At 43.5% G+C, this 16,036-nt stretch overlaps 1 protein-coding gene across 3 annotated transcripts in view; it reads right to left on the bottom strand.

Moving 5' to 3' along the window:
• Positions 1-260: 260 nt before the first annotated feature.
• bicc1a (BicC family RNA binding protein 1a) overlaps positions 261-16,036 on the bottom strand; it is a 58,705-nt gene continuing 42,929 nt past the window's right edge. For 2 of the 3 annotated variants that reach the window (XM_053633213.1, XM_053633214.1), the window contains exons 9-21: positions 12,434-12,565; positions 11,965-12,196; positions 11,006-11,206; positions 9,903-10,111; positions 9,669-9,789; positions 9,284-9,437; positions 8,017-8,122; positions 7,744-7,783; positions 7,458-7,606; positions 6,303-6,477; positions 5,360-5,523; positions 4,357-4,456; positions 261-2,224 (exon numbers count right to left, since the gene is read on the bottom strand). In XM_053633213.1, the coding sequence (XP_053489188.1) occupies positions 2,094-2,224; positions 4,357-4,456; positions 5,360-5,523; positions 6,303-6,477; positions 7,458-7,606; positions 7,744-7,783; positions 8,017-8,122; positions 9,284-9,437; positions 9,669-9,789; positions 9,903-10,111; positions 11,006-11,206; positions 11,965-12,196; positions 12,434-12,565 (1,914 nt within the window). In that variant the 3' untranslated portion in view covers positions 261-2,093. The remainder of the gene's footprint in view (positions 2,225-4,356; positions 4,457-5,359; positions 5,524-6,302; positions 6,478-7,457; positions 7,607-7,743; positions 7,784-8,016; positions 8,123-9,283; positions 9,438-9,668; positions 9,790-9,902; positions 10,112-11,005; positions 11,207-11,964; positions 12,197-12,433; positions 12,566-16,036) is intronic. The other variant, XM_053633215.1, reaches the window with a different exon arrangement.

The raw sequence follows: 16,036 nt of genomic DNA, 5'->3' as shown, positions 1-16,036 counted from the left end.
AAATAAAATAATGGACGACCAGCCATGAACATAATTAAAAGGGAAAAAAAAACCCCCATAAAAACACAGCCTCCTATTAATTTACGACAAATACATTTGACCATTATGTATACTACATACCACTTCATTCATGAATGATTTTATAAGTGCAGTTTGTTTGGTTGAAGACTAAATTTATTAAAACCATGTTTTATATATATATATATATATATATATATATATATATATATATATATATATATATATATATATATATATATATATATATATAAGATCCAAAACAATAGGAAATGTGCCACAGGTCTAAGGGGAACTGGAAAAGAAAATGACAAAACAAATGTAAAATTTCGAGCAGTCATGGCATGTTTGCCTTTTTCGGTGTTGCGGTTGCACCAGCACTAGGAGGCTAACGTAGCTAATAAAAACGAGAAATCTCTTTTCTACCAATCTTTACCATCAGCCTCAAACCCCATCCAGTTCTTCAAAAACTATCCCAGTATGATGTTATAGAGGTTTAGGACACAGTGGGACTTCCTGTAATCTATAAACTTCAATTCGCTGTGTAGCCTAAAGCATTAACGTTGTGGAAAAGGCGGCCAGCTTTGGCAACTTAAACCCGCCCCCATTAGAGTTTCGCTTCAATTCATACGCGACGACACCAAGATCTGAACTTTGTTCAAGTTCACAACACAGTGTGCTAGAACAGCGCAAGTGCTACAGCGAAGAAGACAGGGGAGTATTCAATTGTACTGGAAAGTTCTTAAGTTATACAGTCGATGATGATGTTCATACAGAGGTGTAAATTCGTCTGTATAGATCAAATCGATGATACTGTTGAGCCTAAAGCCTGTCGGTGGGAGAGACGTCTATGTTGGTCTGATATTACCTGTATGAGCCTCATAGCTTTAGTGCAAAACAAAACAAAACACGCATCTCAGCTGGGTCATTACATTTGAGGTTGAATTAAAGTTCATAAAAGTGTAAATTAGATTTTTTTTTTGTAGTCTAGATTGTAGGATAATCCTGAAATAGTGTCTGTAAATGAAAACACAGACTCAGGAGTTAATCAAGCTGATTTTCGGGTCCTGTAACGAAAGCCCTGAGTGAATTCTTAAGACTGAATTGCTAGTCAGATTTACAGAATGTGTCCCGATTAAATAAACGATCGCGAGAATACGGAATGGGGAAAAAAAAAAAAAAAAAAAATTTAATGATGAATTCCATCATGGATATCAATCGCCATGAATTGCTTTTTTACCTTGAAAATCTGGAGGCATGATGAGAAAAAAAACAAAACAAAACAAAACAAAAAAACTGACAAGGTTATCCACAAATGAACTCATAAGTACAATATGAGACGATAAAAAAAATGTAAACTAATGCTTCTTAAGGAAAAGTAAATATATAAATTGAAAATGTTTATAGTAAAAAAAATTTTTTAAAAATTAAATATACACTAGAGTAAGTGCAGCCTTATAACAACACCAATGAATAACACCGATATGTACCAATATAATCAACAAGGCCTCAAGCTTGAACTTTGACCTTTGAACTTTGACGGTCGGTAAGTGCTTTGGCACTGGATTGACATGCAACACACACACAGACGCGCACACACACACACACACACGCATGTAAAAGCTATCTTAAAGTGCTTAATACTGATACTTCAATATGCCAGAAGAGGCAGGAGTACCAAAGTTAATGCGCCCATGTGTGCCTGCTTCTTAACAATAAACTAGTACCGTTACAGGTAATAACACTGCGTCAGTTTACGATTTAACACACGTTTAACTCTGAACAACAAACTAGCAGCCAACCCTCCCCTTCTCCCGTCATCCCCGACCTACCTCTGAGGACAGTCAACGGTTTGCTTTTCGGCACTTGTGGCAATTTTGGCTAAAAATCGGATCTTATTGGCCCTTATGGCTTTCCACATTATCCAGCCTGCTTGAATAGAATGAAAAGGATTTGCTCCAAGTGATCAGAATCTCCACATTAGAAAGGGGAAGGTGTGTAGTCCATGTAGAGGTACCGTTAACTAGTACCACAGAGGTATTAGTAGATTTTATTGCCGTGCTTTTTGCCCCCCGTCACCAGCGCCCGCTCACGCTGGCCACGTCGGCGTGGAAGTGTCGCGCGAGGCGGCTGTTCACTCCGCCCTCCAGGAACGACGTGCGTACGTTCGAAGGCTCGAAAAGCTCCCGTCGGCTCTTATTCAGTTCTGTCCGGAAGAGAAGAGATGGAACGTGTTTAAAACCTGCAAGGTCTTTGAGCTTCACTCTAAACGGTACGCAATCACTACGTTTACATGGACAGCGGTAATCTAATTATTGACCTTATTCTGAATAAGACAGTATTCTGATTAAGGTGTTTACATGAGTCGCTTTTAGAATATTCCTTTCATGATCCCGTTTTACGTGTTATAGAACATAGATGGATTAACGGCACACGTCATTACGTCGCCACGCCACGCCGTCCGACGTTCCCTCCAGAATTTCACGTATCGACACACAGTTGGTCTTCGTTATGGAACCGTATACAGTTTTGGGTGTTTTTACTTTTAATTTTACGAAAGCTTCAAGTGCGGTTAATTATTTGTTGTGCTGTACGTGCAAATAGACGACTGATTGAAGCCGTGGGCTGCGTCCCAAACCGCGTACTTACATACTATATAGTAGCTGAGATACGTGTATATCTCCTACTATATAGTAGGCAAGTACGCGGTTTGGGACGCAGCCGTGCTCTCTTGTTTGCCGTCGAACGGTTGAGCGCTGCCGTGCGTGTACGTGTCCTGTCGCACAATGCGGTGAAAACTCCCACACGACGTTAATAGTGTGATTAAGGTGTGTACGTGTCTGTAACGCACGTCCATAATGCGACTAAAACAGGAATACTCCACACGTCTTAATTCCGTTTGTGTTTACTTCGAGTATGACTTTAATCAGATTAAGGTCATCAGTAATCTCTGTTTACATGCTAGTTTCTTAATCAGAATATCGTCTTAATCTGGTTAATATCGGATTATTGTTGTCCACATAAACGTACCGAGTGCTTCCACAAGGGCTCTGAAACCTGAAGACACGAAAACATTATTTACTGCTTACTGTGAAGATCAAAGTCATGACAGAATGCATTTAATACCACAAGAACTTTGATCTTCACATGTTTCCACAAGGGCTTTCCAAAAGTTCCAGAACCTTTGTGAAAACATTGTTTACTCTTTACAGTGAAAGTCAAAGCCTTGACGGAATGTGTTTACTCCGACCAGTCCTCTGATCTTCACCGTAAACAAATTTCCACAAGGGTTATGGAATCTTTTGAGAACGTTTCAGAACCCTTGTAGAATCACTGTTTATTGTTTACGGTGAAGATCAAAGGCCTGACAGAATGTGTTTAAGTCCACCAGGCCTTTGATCTTCAAACTAAACAATGTTTCCATAAGGGTTCCAGATCCATCTGAAGACGTTTCCGGAACTCTTGTGGAAACGTTGTTTACGGTTTACAGGGAAGATGGAATGCTTTGGATTCCAACAGGCCTTTGGTCTTCACTGTAAACAAATTTCCACAAGGGTTAAAAAAAAAAAAAACATCTTTTGTGAAAGTTCCAGAAGTTTTGTAGAAACATTGTTTACTGTTTACAGTGACGATCAAAGGTTTGAGACAACGTGTTTGATTCCATTCGATATCTACTGTGCACAAGTTTCCACGGGGGTTCTGGAATATTTCGAGGAAGTTCTGACATCCTCCGAGGTCGTTTCAGAACTCTTGTAGAAACGCTGTTTACTGTTTAAAATGAAGATCAAAGGCTGGACGCTGTGTGTATCATTCCACAGGCCTTTGATCTTCACTGGAACCTTTGGAGAAATTTCCAGATGCTTTTATGGAAGTTCCAGAACCTCTGTGGAAAAACTGTTAACTGTTTACAGTGAAGATCAAAGGCTTGATGGAATGTATTGAATTCGAGAAAGTTTGTGGAAAAAATATTTCTGTATACAGTGAAGATCAAAAGGTGTTGAGTGAATGTGATGGAATTAATTCCATCATTTTTGTTTCCACAAGGGTTCCTGAACGTTTTGAGGAAGTTCCGGAAACTTCTGGGAAAGTTCTGGAACCCTTGTAGAATCACTGTTTACTACTTACAGTGAATCTCATAGGCCTTACGGAATGTGTTTAATTCCATACGGCCTTTGCGCTTCAAAACAAACAAGTTTCCAACAGGGCTCCGGAACCTTTTGAGGAACTTCCAGAACCTACTTTCACTGAAACTTTATCTAAAAAGGTTCCTAAAACTATAGCCCAGGAACTTAAATAGGGCCAGATTAACATTATGAGCATTATACACCGATTTCTTACCCGAGATAGCCAGCAGCATTTTCCTACGTGCTCCAAACGTCGTGATTCCCAATTCCTTCAGGTCTGGATCAGTCAGCGTGACAAACGTCTGCAGGTCAATCTAACACGCACACGCACACAGAGAGTTAACAGTCATTAAAATGCTCCAGAGTGCCGCAACAGAAAAGCATACACCTGATTGTCCAGACATGGCGAGTTTGAATCGTGACAGCAAAACTGGTTGTACTCTCTGGGTGGGAGGGGCACACTCTCTCTCTCCCCTGTCAATCACAGAGACACCAGCCAATCATGGGCCTCTACCAGCTCATGTATGTTGAAGAGGGCAGATTGAGTTTGATGCAGATGCAGAGGTTGAAAGTAAGGGAAAGCTGACTGGAATACTGGCCAAGACAAAGTTAGGGAGAAAATGTACGGGACAAAAAAAACGACATAATCAAAATGTAAACTAGAGTCGCACGATATATCGGCACTACGGTAGTATCGCGATACTAAAGCTTCAAAATACCACCGATGCTACTGTATTTTCTTTTTTAAACCTTTAAAAGATTTCCAGTTTGCTAGCAAGTGAGCTAACGTTACTCTACCCGCTGTGTGTAAATGCTAAAATGAGTCAAAGCGAACTGACGTTCCCAGTTTTAGGATTTTATTTCATTTATTCCTAATGTTATCTTCATTCTTAGTTCTCTGGGGAGATGATTTCAAATATGTGGCACGCTGAATGAGCTTCTCGCCAACTGTACGACTGTTCCTGAGTTTTTCCAACAGCCGGTTATTCACTCTCGTTAATAAAGTACCGAGAGGGAAATCTGGTTTGTCTCTCTTCCTTTAGATCTGTGTATTTCTGTAAATTTGCTTCGTGCTGTAGATACGAATTAGGAATTAACACGATACAGCGTGGTACTTCAGTTGGTATAGCATCGTAAAAGAATGCGTATGGTATCGTGACAACCCTGATGTAAACAAACACCCACGCCTAGTCAGCATCGAGTTTTGTAGCGCTCACCTCCTGCTGCTGGAAGACGTCGGTGTATTTGCCCAGTCCCAGAGTGCTGAAGAGCTCGGGCAGGTCCGTACCTTTAACAGAGGAGCTCAGACACGACGCCTTACTGCCACCCATGAACGAGATACACTCCATATAGTTACTGCTGCTCAGGTACTGATCCATAGCTGGGAGAAATGACAAAAATATATACATCACATCATGTCGTATCGTGATATACGATTCTCTACGATACACAATTCGTATCAGGATACATCATTTAGCTAACAAACAGAAGTAAAATAAACAAAACAACAAAAAATAAAACGTTGTCCATCTTCTATACCGCTTATCCTTCCTTCAGGGTCACGGGGGATCCTGGAGCCTATCCCAGGGAGCATCGGGCAGAAGGCGGGGTACACAATGAACAGGGTGCCAATCCATCGCAGGGCACAATCACATACACACTCACACACCCGTTCATACACTACGGACAGTTTGGACACGCCAATCCGCCTACCATGCATGTCTTTGGACTGGGGGAGGAAACCGGAGGAAACCCCCGCAGCACGAGGAGAACATGCAAACTCCGCCCACACACACACACACAGGGCCACGGTGGGAATCGAACCCCCGACCCTGGAGGTGTGAGGCGAACGTGCTAAGCACTAAGCCACCGGTTGACAAAGTTTTAAAAAAAAAAACAAAACAAACAAACTGTGTCAAATCCATTCAGTACCATTTCATTTGTAATGATTCAAAATGTTTAAAAATAAATAAATAAACAAACAAACCAACGATATCTCAGAAAAGTGTATCGGGTAATCATTCATCACGATATCCATGTTATATTGATATATCGCCCGGCCCTAATTCCTGCTAATGACGTACAAATCTAAAGTTTTAGCATTAAAAAAAAAAAAAGAAAAGGTTCCTATATTGTTCAACACACACTACTAGCTCTCACCGGTCCTGCTCTTGCTCCTCTCCGGAGCGCCGATGGTGGAGGGGAACGTGCGTGTTGCTCCTGCTCCACTACCGTTCCTCACACAGCTTCCGTTTCTCGTGCACCAGCTCTCACCGTCGCCGTCGATACTCTGAGTCTCCCTGTTCCCTGCGCATGATACGGAGAGAGGAGTGCCCTGACACACGCACACACACGCACACACACACACACACACACAAATAAGAGCTGGATTGTCTTTGCATGTACACAGCAAACAGTTTCAATAGTCAAGGATTATTCCTATCATTTTTTCAAACTGGTCCTAGTGAGAGGGTACGCATGGCGCGTGTACAGTACGCGTGCGTCTGTAAATTCTCTGCGTGTGGTTCACGCTCGTTATACGCAGTAGCCCGACTTCGCCTACGAATGCATGAGAAAACACGGGTTACGCTTCGTTCTCATTATAATTCGGTCGAATAATTCACGTACGTAAGGATTTATACACTCCTAAGAAGAAAACGTGCTCCGGTGAGAACGTTCAGATTAACGGACCCCGTCGTACCGAGGAAAAGACGAATCGATAAACGTGAATCATAAATTTGCACAGCACGTACGTACAAAAAAAAAAAAAAAAAAGAACGACTGAAATGTACAAAATGGACAAACGGAGATCAGGAACATTCTTCTGGTCTACGTGACTCCATGAGGATTTCGATTGATGTATTCAAACTTCCTACATAACATCCTGTACTTCTTTTATCGCGTCATCGGCGACATGCCATCACGACTCCTTACAGTCAGCATGAGCGAGCTGAAAGCTTTATAGAGTTTACACAGCAGAAAGAGGAATCCCGGTGGGGTTTTTTTTTTAATTTCCCCAAAGGACAAACAGAAGTGAATTTGTATACGCACGTAATGAAGCACGGTATCGCTGACAGGAAGTAAACAAACGTGTAGCTGGGAGAAAGGATGGACGTGACGTTACGCTGTGGAAATAGTCCGTGCTCTCTGCAGAATAAACGTGCATTGGATTCGATCGTACATTTGACAGAAAAATCCCTCTTTTGTTCTTTCGGACAGCTTCGGGAACAACTCGGGCTATAATATGTGTTGCTGCATGTTGTGAGCATGTGTGTGAGCGCACGTGTGTGTGAGCATGCGTGTGTGTATGAATACCGTAGTGTTAACTGAGGGTTTGTAGGCTGTATGGCTGGCTCTGCGGAGCTGCTTGATGCTCTCTGCAGGCATGGACTTGGAAAAGCCGAGCCCGCTCCACGTGTTGGTCGGGGTCCGAACCTCGGTCACCACTGGCTTCTTCAGCATGGCTGAAACACACACACACACACACACACACACACACACACACACGAAGCGAGAGAGACTCTCATTAGATTTCACTAGAATTAGACGACACTAATAGTGTGTGCGCTCGTGTTCACATACTGGTGGATTCTCCACTGACCTTTAGTGGCGAGTAGCTTCTTCTGTTCATAGTCATAGGCCTAAAAGAGACGACACACACACACACACACACACACACACACACACACACACACACACACACACACACACACACCTGCATATCAGATGCGCTCATTAAAAGAGACACTTGTATGTTGGCACTGTGTGTATAACTGCACGCCTGCAGGACCATCTCTGGTTCACAAGTTACTGGTACTCTGTGTGTGTGTGTGTGTGTGTGTGTGTGTGTGTGTGTGTGTGTGTGTGTGTGTACTTGTACATGAGGTGCCAGTCTGTTCCTCTCTGCTGCTCTCTCGCTGCCTGGTGCTCTCTTATCAGTTACAGCGTCAGGCTCAGAATCCGACAATAAACATTCAGATCTACACACACACACACACACACACACACACACACACACACACACACACACACACACACAGAGAGAGAGAGTTGAAAAACAGTAATTAACAGGAACTCCGTTAAGATGAGACATGAACCAATGAGACACAATCACTGGCTTTAACATCAGATTCTGCTTTATGTAATACTAGTGACGTGGCATTAATAGACACACACTAATAATTAATTATTCACTATTCACACACTAATAATTAATAATAATTGCTTCACCATCTCACAATAGATTTCTGATGGTGTTCTTTTAGTTTTGGTCCTACTGGCCATGAGGACTCTAACGGAAGGCTTTTGGACCTCGTGGAGATGGGGCAGGTTTTCTGATTTTGTTGCTACTGGAGATAAGACTGATGAGAGAACAGGCATGTTGGGGCATGGTGGGAGGGCAACGGTGGCTTGGTGGTCAGCACGTTTGTCTCGCACGTCCGGGGTTGGGGGTTCGGCTCCGCCTCCCGCCGTGTGTGCGTGGAGTTTGCACGTTCTCCCCGCGCTTCGGGGGTTTCCTCCCCCAGTCCGAAGACACGCGCTGTAGGCTGATTGGCGTCGTCTAAATTGTCCATAATGTGTAAGTGTATGTGATGATGTTTTCCCTCGCCTCGTGCCCCTAGCCCCCTGGGATAGACTCCAGGCTCCCCGCGACCCCGTGTAGGATAAACGGTATAGGAAATGGATGGACGGATGGATCGAGGTGAAGTAGCAGGTAGCATCGTCATCTCACAGCTCCAGGGTCACATGATCTCAGGCTCCTGTCTGTGTGGAGTTTTGCATGTTCTCCACATATTCATGTGGGTTTCTGTCCAAAAACATGCCTATAGATGGACTGGCTATGCTAAACTGGTCCTAGGTGTGTGTGTGTGTGTGTGTGTGTGTGTGTGTGTGTGTGAGAGAGAGAGAGCACTGTGATTGAATGGACTGCCATTCATTCCAAGTGTATTCCCAACTCGCCCAGGATTGGCTTGGGATCCCCCGCGACCCTGACCAGGATAAAGTGGATACCGAAGATGAATGATGAATGGAGATTATGTTATTTCCAACATAATTGCTGGAGATGGATTGTTGGAGAGTTTTGGATTTACAGAAGATGTAGGAATAATTACATGGTGGTGCGTTTGGGTTTTTGGTCCTACCGGAGATGTGAATTCTTGGTGCCTTGGAGCAGTTCGACAGTCTGCCGTTTCCCTGACGACACCGAACAGGAAGCCAGCATCTGCTTCAGCTCGCTCCCATTGGCTGAGTGGGAAGGGCTTCTGGGCATGCCCACTTCGACAAACGTGTCCGAGCCTGGGAGAAGGAACAAAATTAAACCCATCTCTTCCCTTTGTTCTGTCCCTCTCTCTCTCTCTCTCGCTCTCTCCCCATCACCATCCCCTCTCCACCTCGCTGTACTCATCTGTCAGACGTTTTGAATATAAACTGGTGAATGAAATAAAGTGCCACTTTGGTTATGCTTATTTAATAACTGTGTGTGTGTGTGTGTGTGTGTGTGTGTGTGTGTGTGTTTATGATTTCTACCTTCATCAGAGCTAGATTTGGATGAAAGAGCTTCTGAGTGGCTGTGCCCGTTAACTTCCTGTGCTTCCAGCATGGATTCAGTAAGTGACACGGATGAAATCCCTCTGTACATAGAAGGCCTCTACAACACACACACACACACACACACACACACACACACACACACACACACACATTTCAGACTAAACGGAATAACTGAAGCCAGTGAAACTGTAAGCCCAGGCTGATACTCACATGTGTTTTGAGCTGCTCTGTGCTCACTGGTTTGTGTATTGGCGCCAGTCCCGGTGGGGGCGAAGGAGTGTGCGTGTGAGTGTGAGTGTGCGAGTGTGTGAGAGAGGGACTCTGTGTGTAATTCTGGCTGTAACCGTGGACTCCGGACAGCAGCAGGCCACTGAGAGAACCCTGAGCGACAGACTGCAACATCAGGACAGAGGAGAACCCTGAGAAAGAGCGACACAAAGAGAGAAAGAACGCAGTAGTTCAGCATTTCCACCAGAGGGCGCACTAACAGGCGGAGACTTTCTAAAAAGGTTTCTACGCACATATCCGAATCGCATTATGATGTTTAGATGTTTACTTTTTCAGATTAGGCCTGGAAATCTTACCATGCAATGCGATACGATATACAATGCAATACAATATACAAATCTACTGGAACGGCAAGGCCAGTTTATTTGTCTGTGCTGCAGACTGAAGACATTTGGGTTTGAGAGCAAAAGTTGAATAGGAGAAGAGAGGCTGGAATTTCAGCTTTTATTTCCTGGTCTTTATATGTAGACGTGTTAAAGGACATAGAACATGGCACGTTTTGTATCAGACCACCCGATTTGTAGGAGAGCATAAATATTGGAACGTGCGACTGACACGTGGTTCTTGTTACCCAGGCGTGTCCTGCTAGATTGATTGTTTAAACGCTCAATATATACTCAAATAAATAAATATATACTCCAATAAATACACTCAAATAAAAATCACTCTCGGATTGAGCCGTAGGTCTCGCCTGTGAAGACTGTATTTGTTGTTAAAAAGGATAAACCAACGTGCAGATCAGAGAGCTGCCGACGGGAGAAAAGCGAGACATCTTAAAGCTGAGAAAAGAGGGGAAATAAATCAGAGGCACTGAACAAACACCGGGCATTGCCGATACAACAATTCGGAATGTCTTGAAAAAGAAAGAAACCACTGGAGTACTGAGCAAGACACCGAATGGGTCGGCCAAGGAAAACAACAACAGCTGATGATAAACATTGCGAGAGCTGTGAAACCCCCCCCAAAAAAAACAACCGTCACTGACATTCACTCCTGCCAGGTGAATGCAGGAGTGTTCCTCTTACCTGCAGTGTTGCCTGATGTCGTGTGAGTGTTGGTCCAGAGGGAAGGCCCCTGTAACGGAGAGAGGGTGTGTGTATGGTTGCTGCTCTGTAGTGTCCCGACTACATCATTAGGTCCATTTGGGACAGAACCATGCCCGTTTAGAACAGAGTTAGAATCGGACGAGCCGTTATGGGCGGGAAGGTCCGGGGAACCCAAGAGGCCTGAAAAGGAAGCGCAAGATCAATTTATAGCGCTTCTCGACTGAACAGTTTAGCTTTCCACGGTTCGGCAACAAACCCCATCGCATAACTTTACATTTATGGCATTTATACAACTGAGCATTTGAGGGTTAAGGGCCTTTCTCAAGGGCCCAGCATTGGTATTTGAACTTACGACCTTTAAATCACGGAGCTACCACTGCCCCGACTTTACCTGAGAAAGTAGGAGGAGTTTCTGTAGACGTGAGCAAGGTGCGAGTTGAAGGAGTTCTCAAAATTCAACCGTACGACTTTGAAACAAAACCAGGCGGCTCTCGATTCTTTTCTCTCATAGTGTGAAAGTAAGCACAGTGAGCAAACTCTACAATTGGCTAGTGTCACTCTGATTGACGGTAGAGAGAGAGAGAGAGAGAGAGAGAGAGAGAGAGAGTACGCCAATTTTGATGAATCCCTGACTGGACCTTTAAATGTGTTTTGTTTTAGATGTAATAGTAAACGGAGACGCTGTACGTTTTAGAAAAGCAAGTTTTACGTCATTTAATTCCGTATGACCGCTGACTGGACCTTTAAATGTGTCCTCTCTCCGGAGGAAATACTAACCGTTTCGTGTACATTTCAAGGGTCTCTCTGGAGTTTCCACCTGGTCTCGTCTCACCTCATTAAGCTAATAATAATCATCATTTCTAAAAAACAGATACAACGCAGCATTGCCGGAACTTCTGAACTTCAACGCGGTGTTACCCAACAACTGACTACATTACCCAGAGTGCTTAGTCCCAGTCCAGCTGAGGCCAAGACATCCAGTCCGACAGGGTTGAGGAGTGACGAGGAGGAGCTGTGGTCATTAACAGGGACGCTGTTGGTACCCAGAGGAAAAGGAGAAGAAACGGGGGGACTGGGAGAGGATCCGCACGCACTCTCCAGAGCCTGGAGCAGCCTGCGTGCCTCGTACATGTTCACCGCATTTCTCTCCACGCTCTTTACAATCACAGACTGGGAGAGAGAGAGAGAGAGAGAGAGAGAGCGACAGACAGACAATGTGAGCCGTCAGAGAAACTTACGGAGGGCAAATTTACCATATTCAGAAGCATTTCTGATTAATTATAAAGCAGGCTTAGCTAAGACTCAGTGGTAACAATGTTGATTTAAACCTAATATATATATATATATATATATATACATATACACACACACACACACACACACACACACACACAGGTCATGTGTCACCTTGCTGGGTTGTTTGGGTTTGGGTTTAATGCTGATGAAGACGTCTAGCTGCTCCATAAGAGTTGCGATGCACTGGGGCTCGATCTCAGCCTCCTCCTTAATGTCGAACATTAAAACCAGCGGCAAGCAGCCCTGTCTCACACACACACACACACACAATGGTGTTAGCACAGAATGACGACACACATCCACGCAAATGTTGCTGTTTCTGTGCCAACCGCATGCTACATCTTTGTCTGTGTGTTCGATCGGAAAACTCGCCATTAACAGACACGACGTCCTTTAAAAAAGCAACCACGTGTTAATACAACACCCAACACTGCAATTTTACGACTTGTAAATCTGTAACTGGACTTACCGATTACCATTTAAGATGCCCCGCCCACCCCGTAGCGTTCTACATCCATCCACTAGGCCCCGCCCCTCAAAGCATTCCGATACCTTACAACAAAACCAAAAATCCTCGAGCGGCAGCATTACCCGAGTCTCAGCGACGTGAACACGTACGTGTATAAAGAATATAACTGACGATCGCTGTCGAATTCTCGAATCCGATTGGTCAGAAAGTTTCCGATTACTTTCCTATAACAGCAGCTCGGGCTACAAATCACGGCTTTATATTCATTCATGCGCTCGTCCTAATGTGCTGTTTCTATAGTAACGGATCGTTTGCCGTGCATCTGCTATAACGTAAGCACTAACATAAAAGAAATAGTTTCACACACACACACACACACACACAGCACCCCCAAAACATTATTAACTAATTAATAACTATTCATTTATTAATAACTAATTAACATGACTAAGTAACTAGAAATGGATAAAAAGCATGTCAGGCTTTAACAAAATGGCATTTGAAATGAAAACCTGTATTGAGATAAGAGGAATAAAACAAGCTTCAGGGCGTGCTGTTATGTGGAAAGTAATTCACTGCATGGTGTTGTGGATTATTTTCCCCATAACAGATTGCTCCGTGGTGTTTGATCCTCCTACCCGATCCAGGATTAGCCGTCATGTACAGACCGCGCTCTGCAAACCAAGGTATACTCATCAATCGATCTGATTACAGATCGGTACTTCCTAAAACGAGGCAGAAATCCCGTGATCGCCTTCATGCGAGATTATTCTTGACATGAAAATAACAGCACAGGCATTTCTCGTTCAGCGCGATCGGCAGGAAAATATGCAGCAGTTGCAGAACCGCGCCGCGCCGCAGGGAAACAGATACTCTGTCATTCCGGCCCTGCTTTCTCTCACACCCACAAACATCTGGGCGTCTAATTTGCCCGCTTAAACCTTCCGAGCTTCTCTTCCGAGAGTCGAGATAAATCGGCAGGTAAAGCGGATTCCGTTTTTTTTTTTTTAAATCTCCGAGTCCAACAGCATCGCGTGTTTCTACAGTATAGTGCGCGCTTTATGGATTATCGGCAGACGTAAAGGCAAAGCCATCTGCTTCTTGGAGCAAAAACCTCAGCGACGTCACCGAGGGACTTTCTCAAGCTCAGGAAAAGAGCTTGAGGGAGTGATAAAGGAAGCAGAGGAACAGGCAGAACGTTTAAAAACACGTGAGGAATCAAAAGGAGGAGAAGAGAACCAGGAGAAAGACAAGTTATGTGGATTCCGCGTGCTAGCGTCAGGGTTATAAAAGGTTATTACGATTATTTCGAATAAAATCCGTTGGCAAGGAAACTGTTCGGCGACTGGCAGACAAAAATAGCTAATCTTATCCCCCTCACTAATTATTATTATTTATTTTTTTTATCACGTTGGAGCAAAAATCACGTATTTAGTGTTTCTGTTGCGTTCATGACTCTAAAAGCCCAGACTCTAAAACAGCCAGCATATATTACGCAAAAAAATACACTACCTGTCAAAAGTCTGTCCACCCCTGCTTAGAGTAGGTCTTCGTTTTTACTATTTACACTATTTTCGAGTAATAATGAAGATATTAACACTATAAAATACAGCGCCCTCCAATAATATTGGCACCCTTGGTAAATATGAGCAATGAAGACTGTGAAAAAATGTCTTTACTGTTTAACCTTTTGTTCCAAAAAATTCACAGAAATACTCCGCTCTCATGGATATCAGACAATTACAAACACAATACAGGTTTATCCCCCCCCAAAAATCTTTGTTTAATATAGGTGTGCAACAATTATTGGCACGCCTATGGATTCATATGAGAAAAATATATTTGAAGTATACTCCCACTGATATTTTACTTTTCTTTCAGTACACCTGGGTGACTAGGAACAGGAAATTGTTCAATCATGACGTCCTGTTTCACAGGGGTATAAATATGAGGTAACACATAGGTCAAATTGCCTTAGTCATTCGTAACAGTGGGTAAGAGCGAGGAATGTACCTGTGATGTGCGGAAAAAGGTTGTTGAGCTTCACACAATGGGAAGTGTCTATAAGAAAATAGCACAATCATTGAAAATGCCCATTTCCACCATCAGGACAATAATTAAGAAGTTCCAGTCAAATGGAAATGTTATGAATCGACCTGGAATTGGACGTGTGTCTATATCGTCTCAACGCACTGTGAAGAGGACAGTTCGAGTGGTTAAAAAATCTCCAAGGATCACAGCTGGAGAATTGCAGAAGTGAGTTGCATCTTGGGGTCAGAAAGTCTCCAAAACTACAATCCGAAGTCACCTACATCACCACATCACCACCAAAAGCCTCTACTCTCATCCAAAAACAAACTCGAGCGTCTTCAGTTTGCCAGACACTGCTGGAACTTCAAATGGGATCGGGTTCTACGGTCAGATGAAACCAAAATAGAGCTTTTTGGTAATAAACACCAGAGGTGGGTTTGGTGCACACAGAGAGGTAGCCATATGGAAAAGTACCTCATGCCCACGGTTAAATATGGTGGTGGATCTTTAATGTTTTGGGGCTGTTTTTCTGCCAGAGGACCTGGACATTTTGTTAGGATACATGGCATCATGGACTCCATCAAATTTCAACAGATATTAAATGAAAACCTGACTGCCTCTGCCAGAAAGATTCAAATGGGCCGTGGTTGGATCTCCCAGCAGGACAATGATCCAAAACATCAAAATCAACACAAAAATGGTTTACTGACCACAAACTCAAGATCCTGCCATGACCATCCCAGTCCCCTGACCTGAACCCCATAGAAAACCTGTGGGGTGAACTGAAGAGGAGAGTCCACCAGCGTGGACCTCGAAATGTGAAGGATCTGGAGAGATTCTGTATGGAGGAACGGTCTCAGATCCCTCACCATGTATTCTCCATGTATTCATCCGAGAGGTTCACACTTTTGAAAATGATCATACTGGATCATTTTCCTCAATAAATAAATGACCAAGCGTGATATTTTTGTCTCATTTGTTTAACCGGTTTCTCTTCATCTACGTTTAGGACTTATCTGAAAATATGATGATGTTTAAGGTCATATTTAGTCATATATATACACAGAAAATTCTAAAGGGTTCACAAACTTTCAAGCACCACCGTACATCCCCACTGCATACTTTTGCTCTTCTCTTTGGTGCTGTTCTTTATCGGTTGCTGGAGAAATTCCGTTCTCGTGAGCCAGGCAGAGAAATCCAATCCGATTTCTTTC

Source organism: Ictalurus furcatus, chromosome 9 (assembly GCF_023375685.1).
Source record: "Ictalurus furcatus strain D&B chromosome 9, Billie_1.0, whole genome shotgun sequence".
Taxonomy (NCBI): Eukaryota; Metazoa; Chordata; class Actinopteri; order Siluriformes; family Ictaluridae; genus Ictalurus; species Ictalurus furcatus.
The sequence above is the reverse complement of the archived record's forward strand: the minus strand, read 5'-3'. Positions and strand labels throughout refer to the sequence as shown.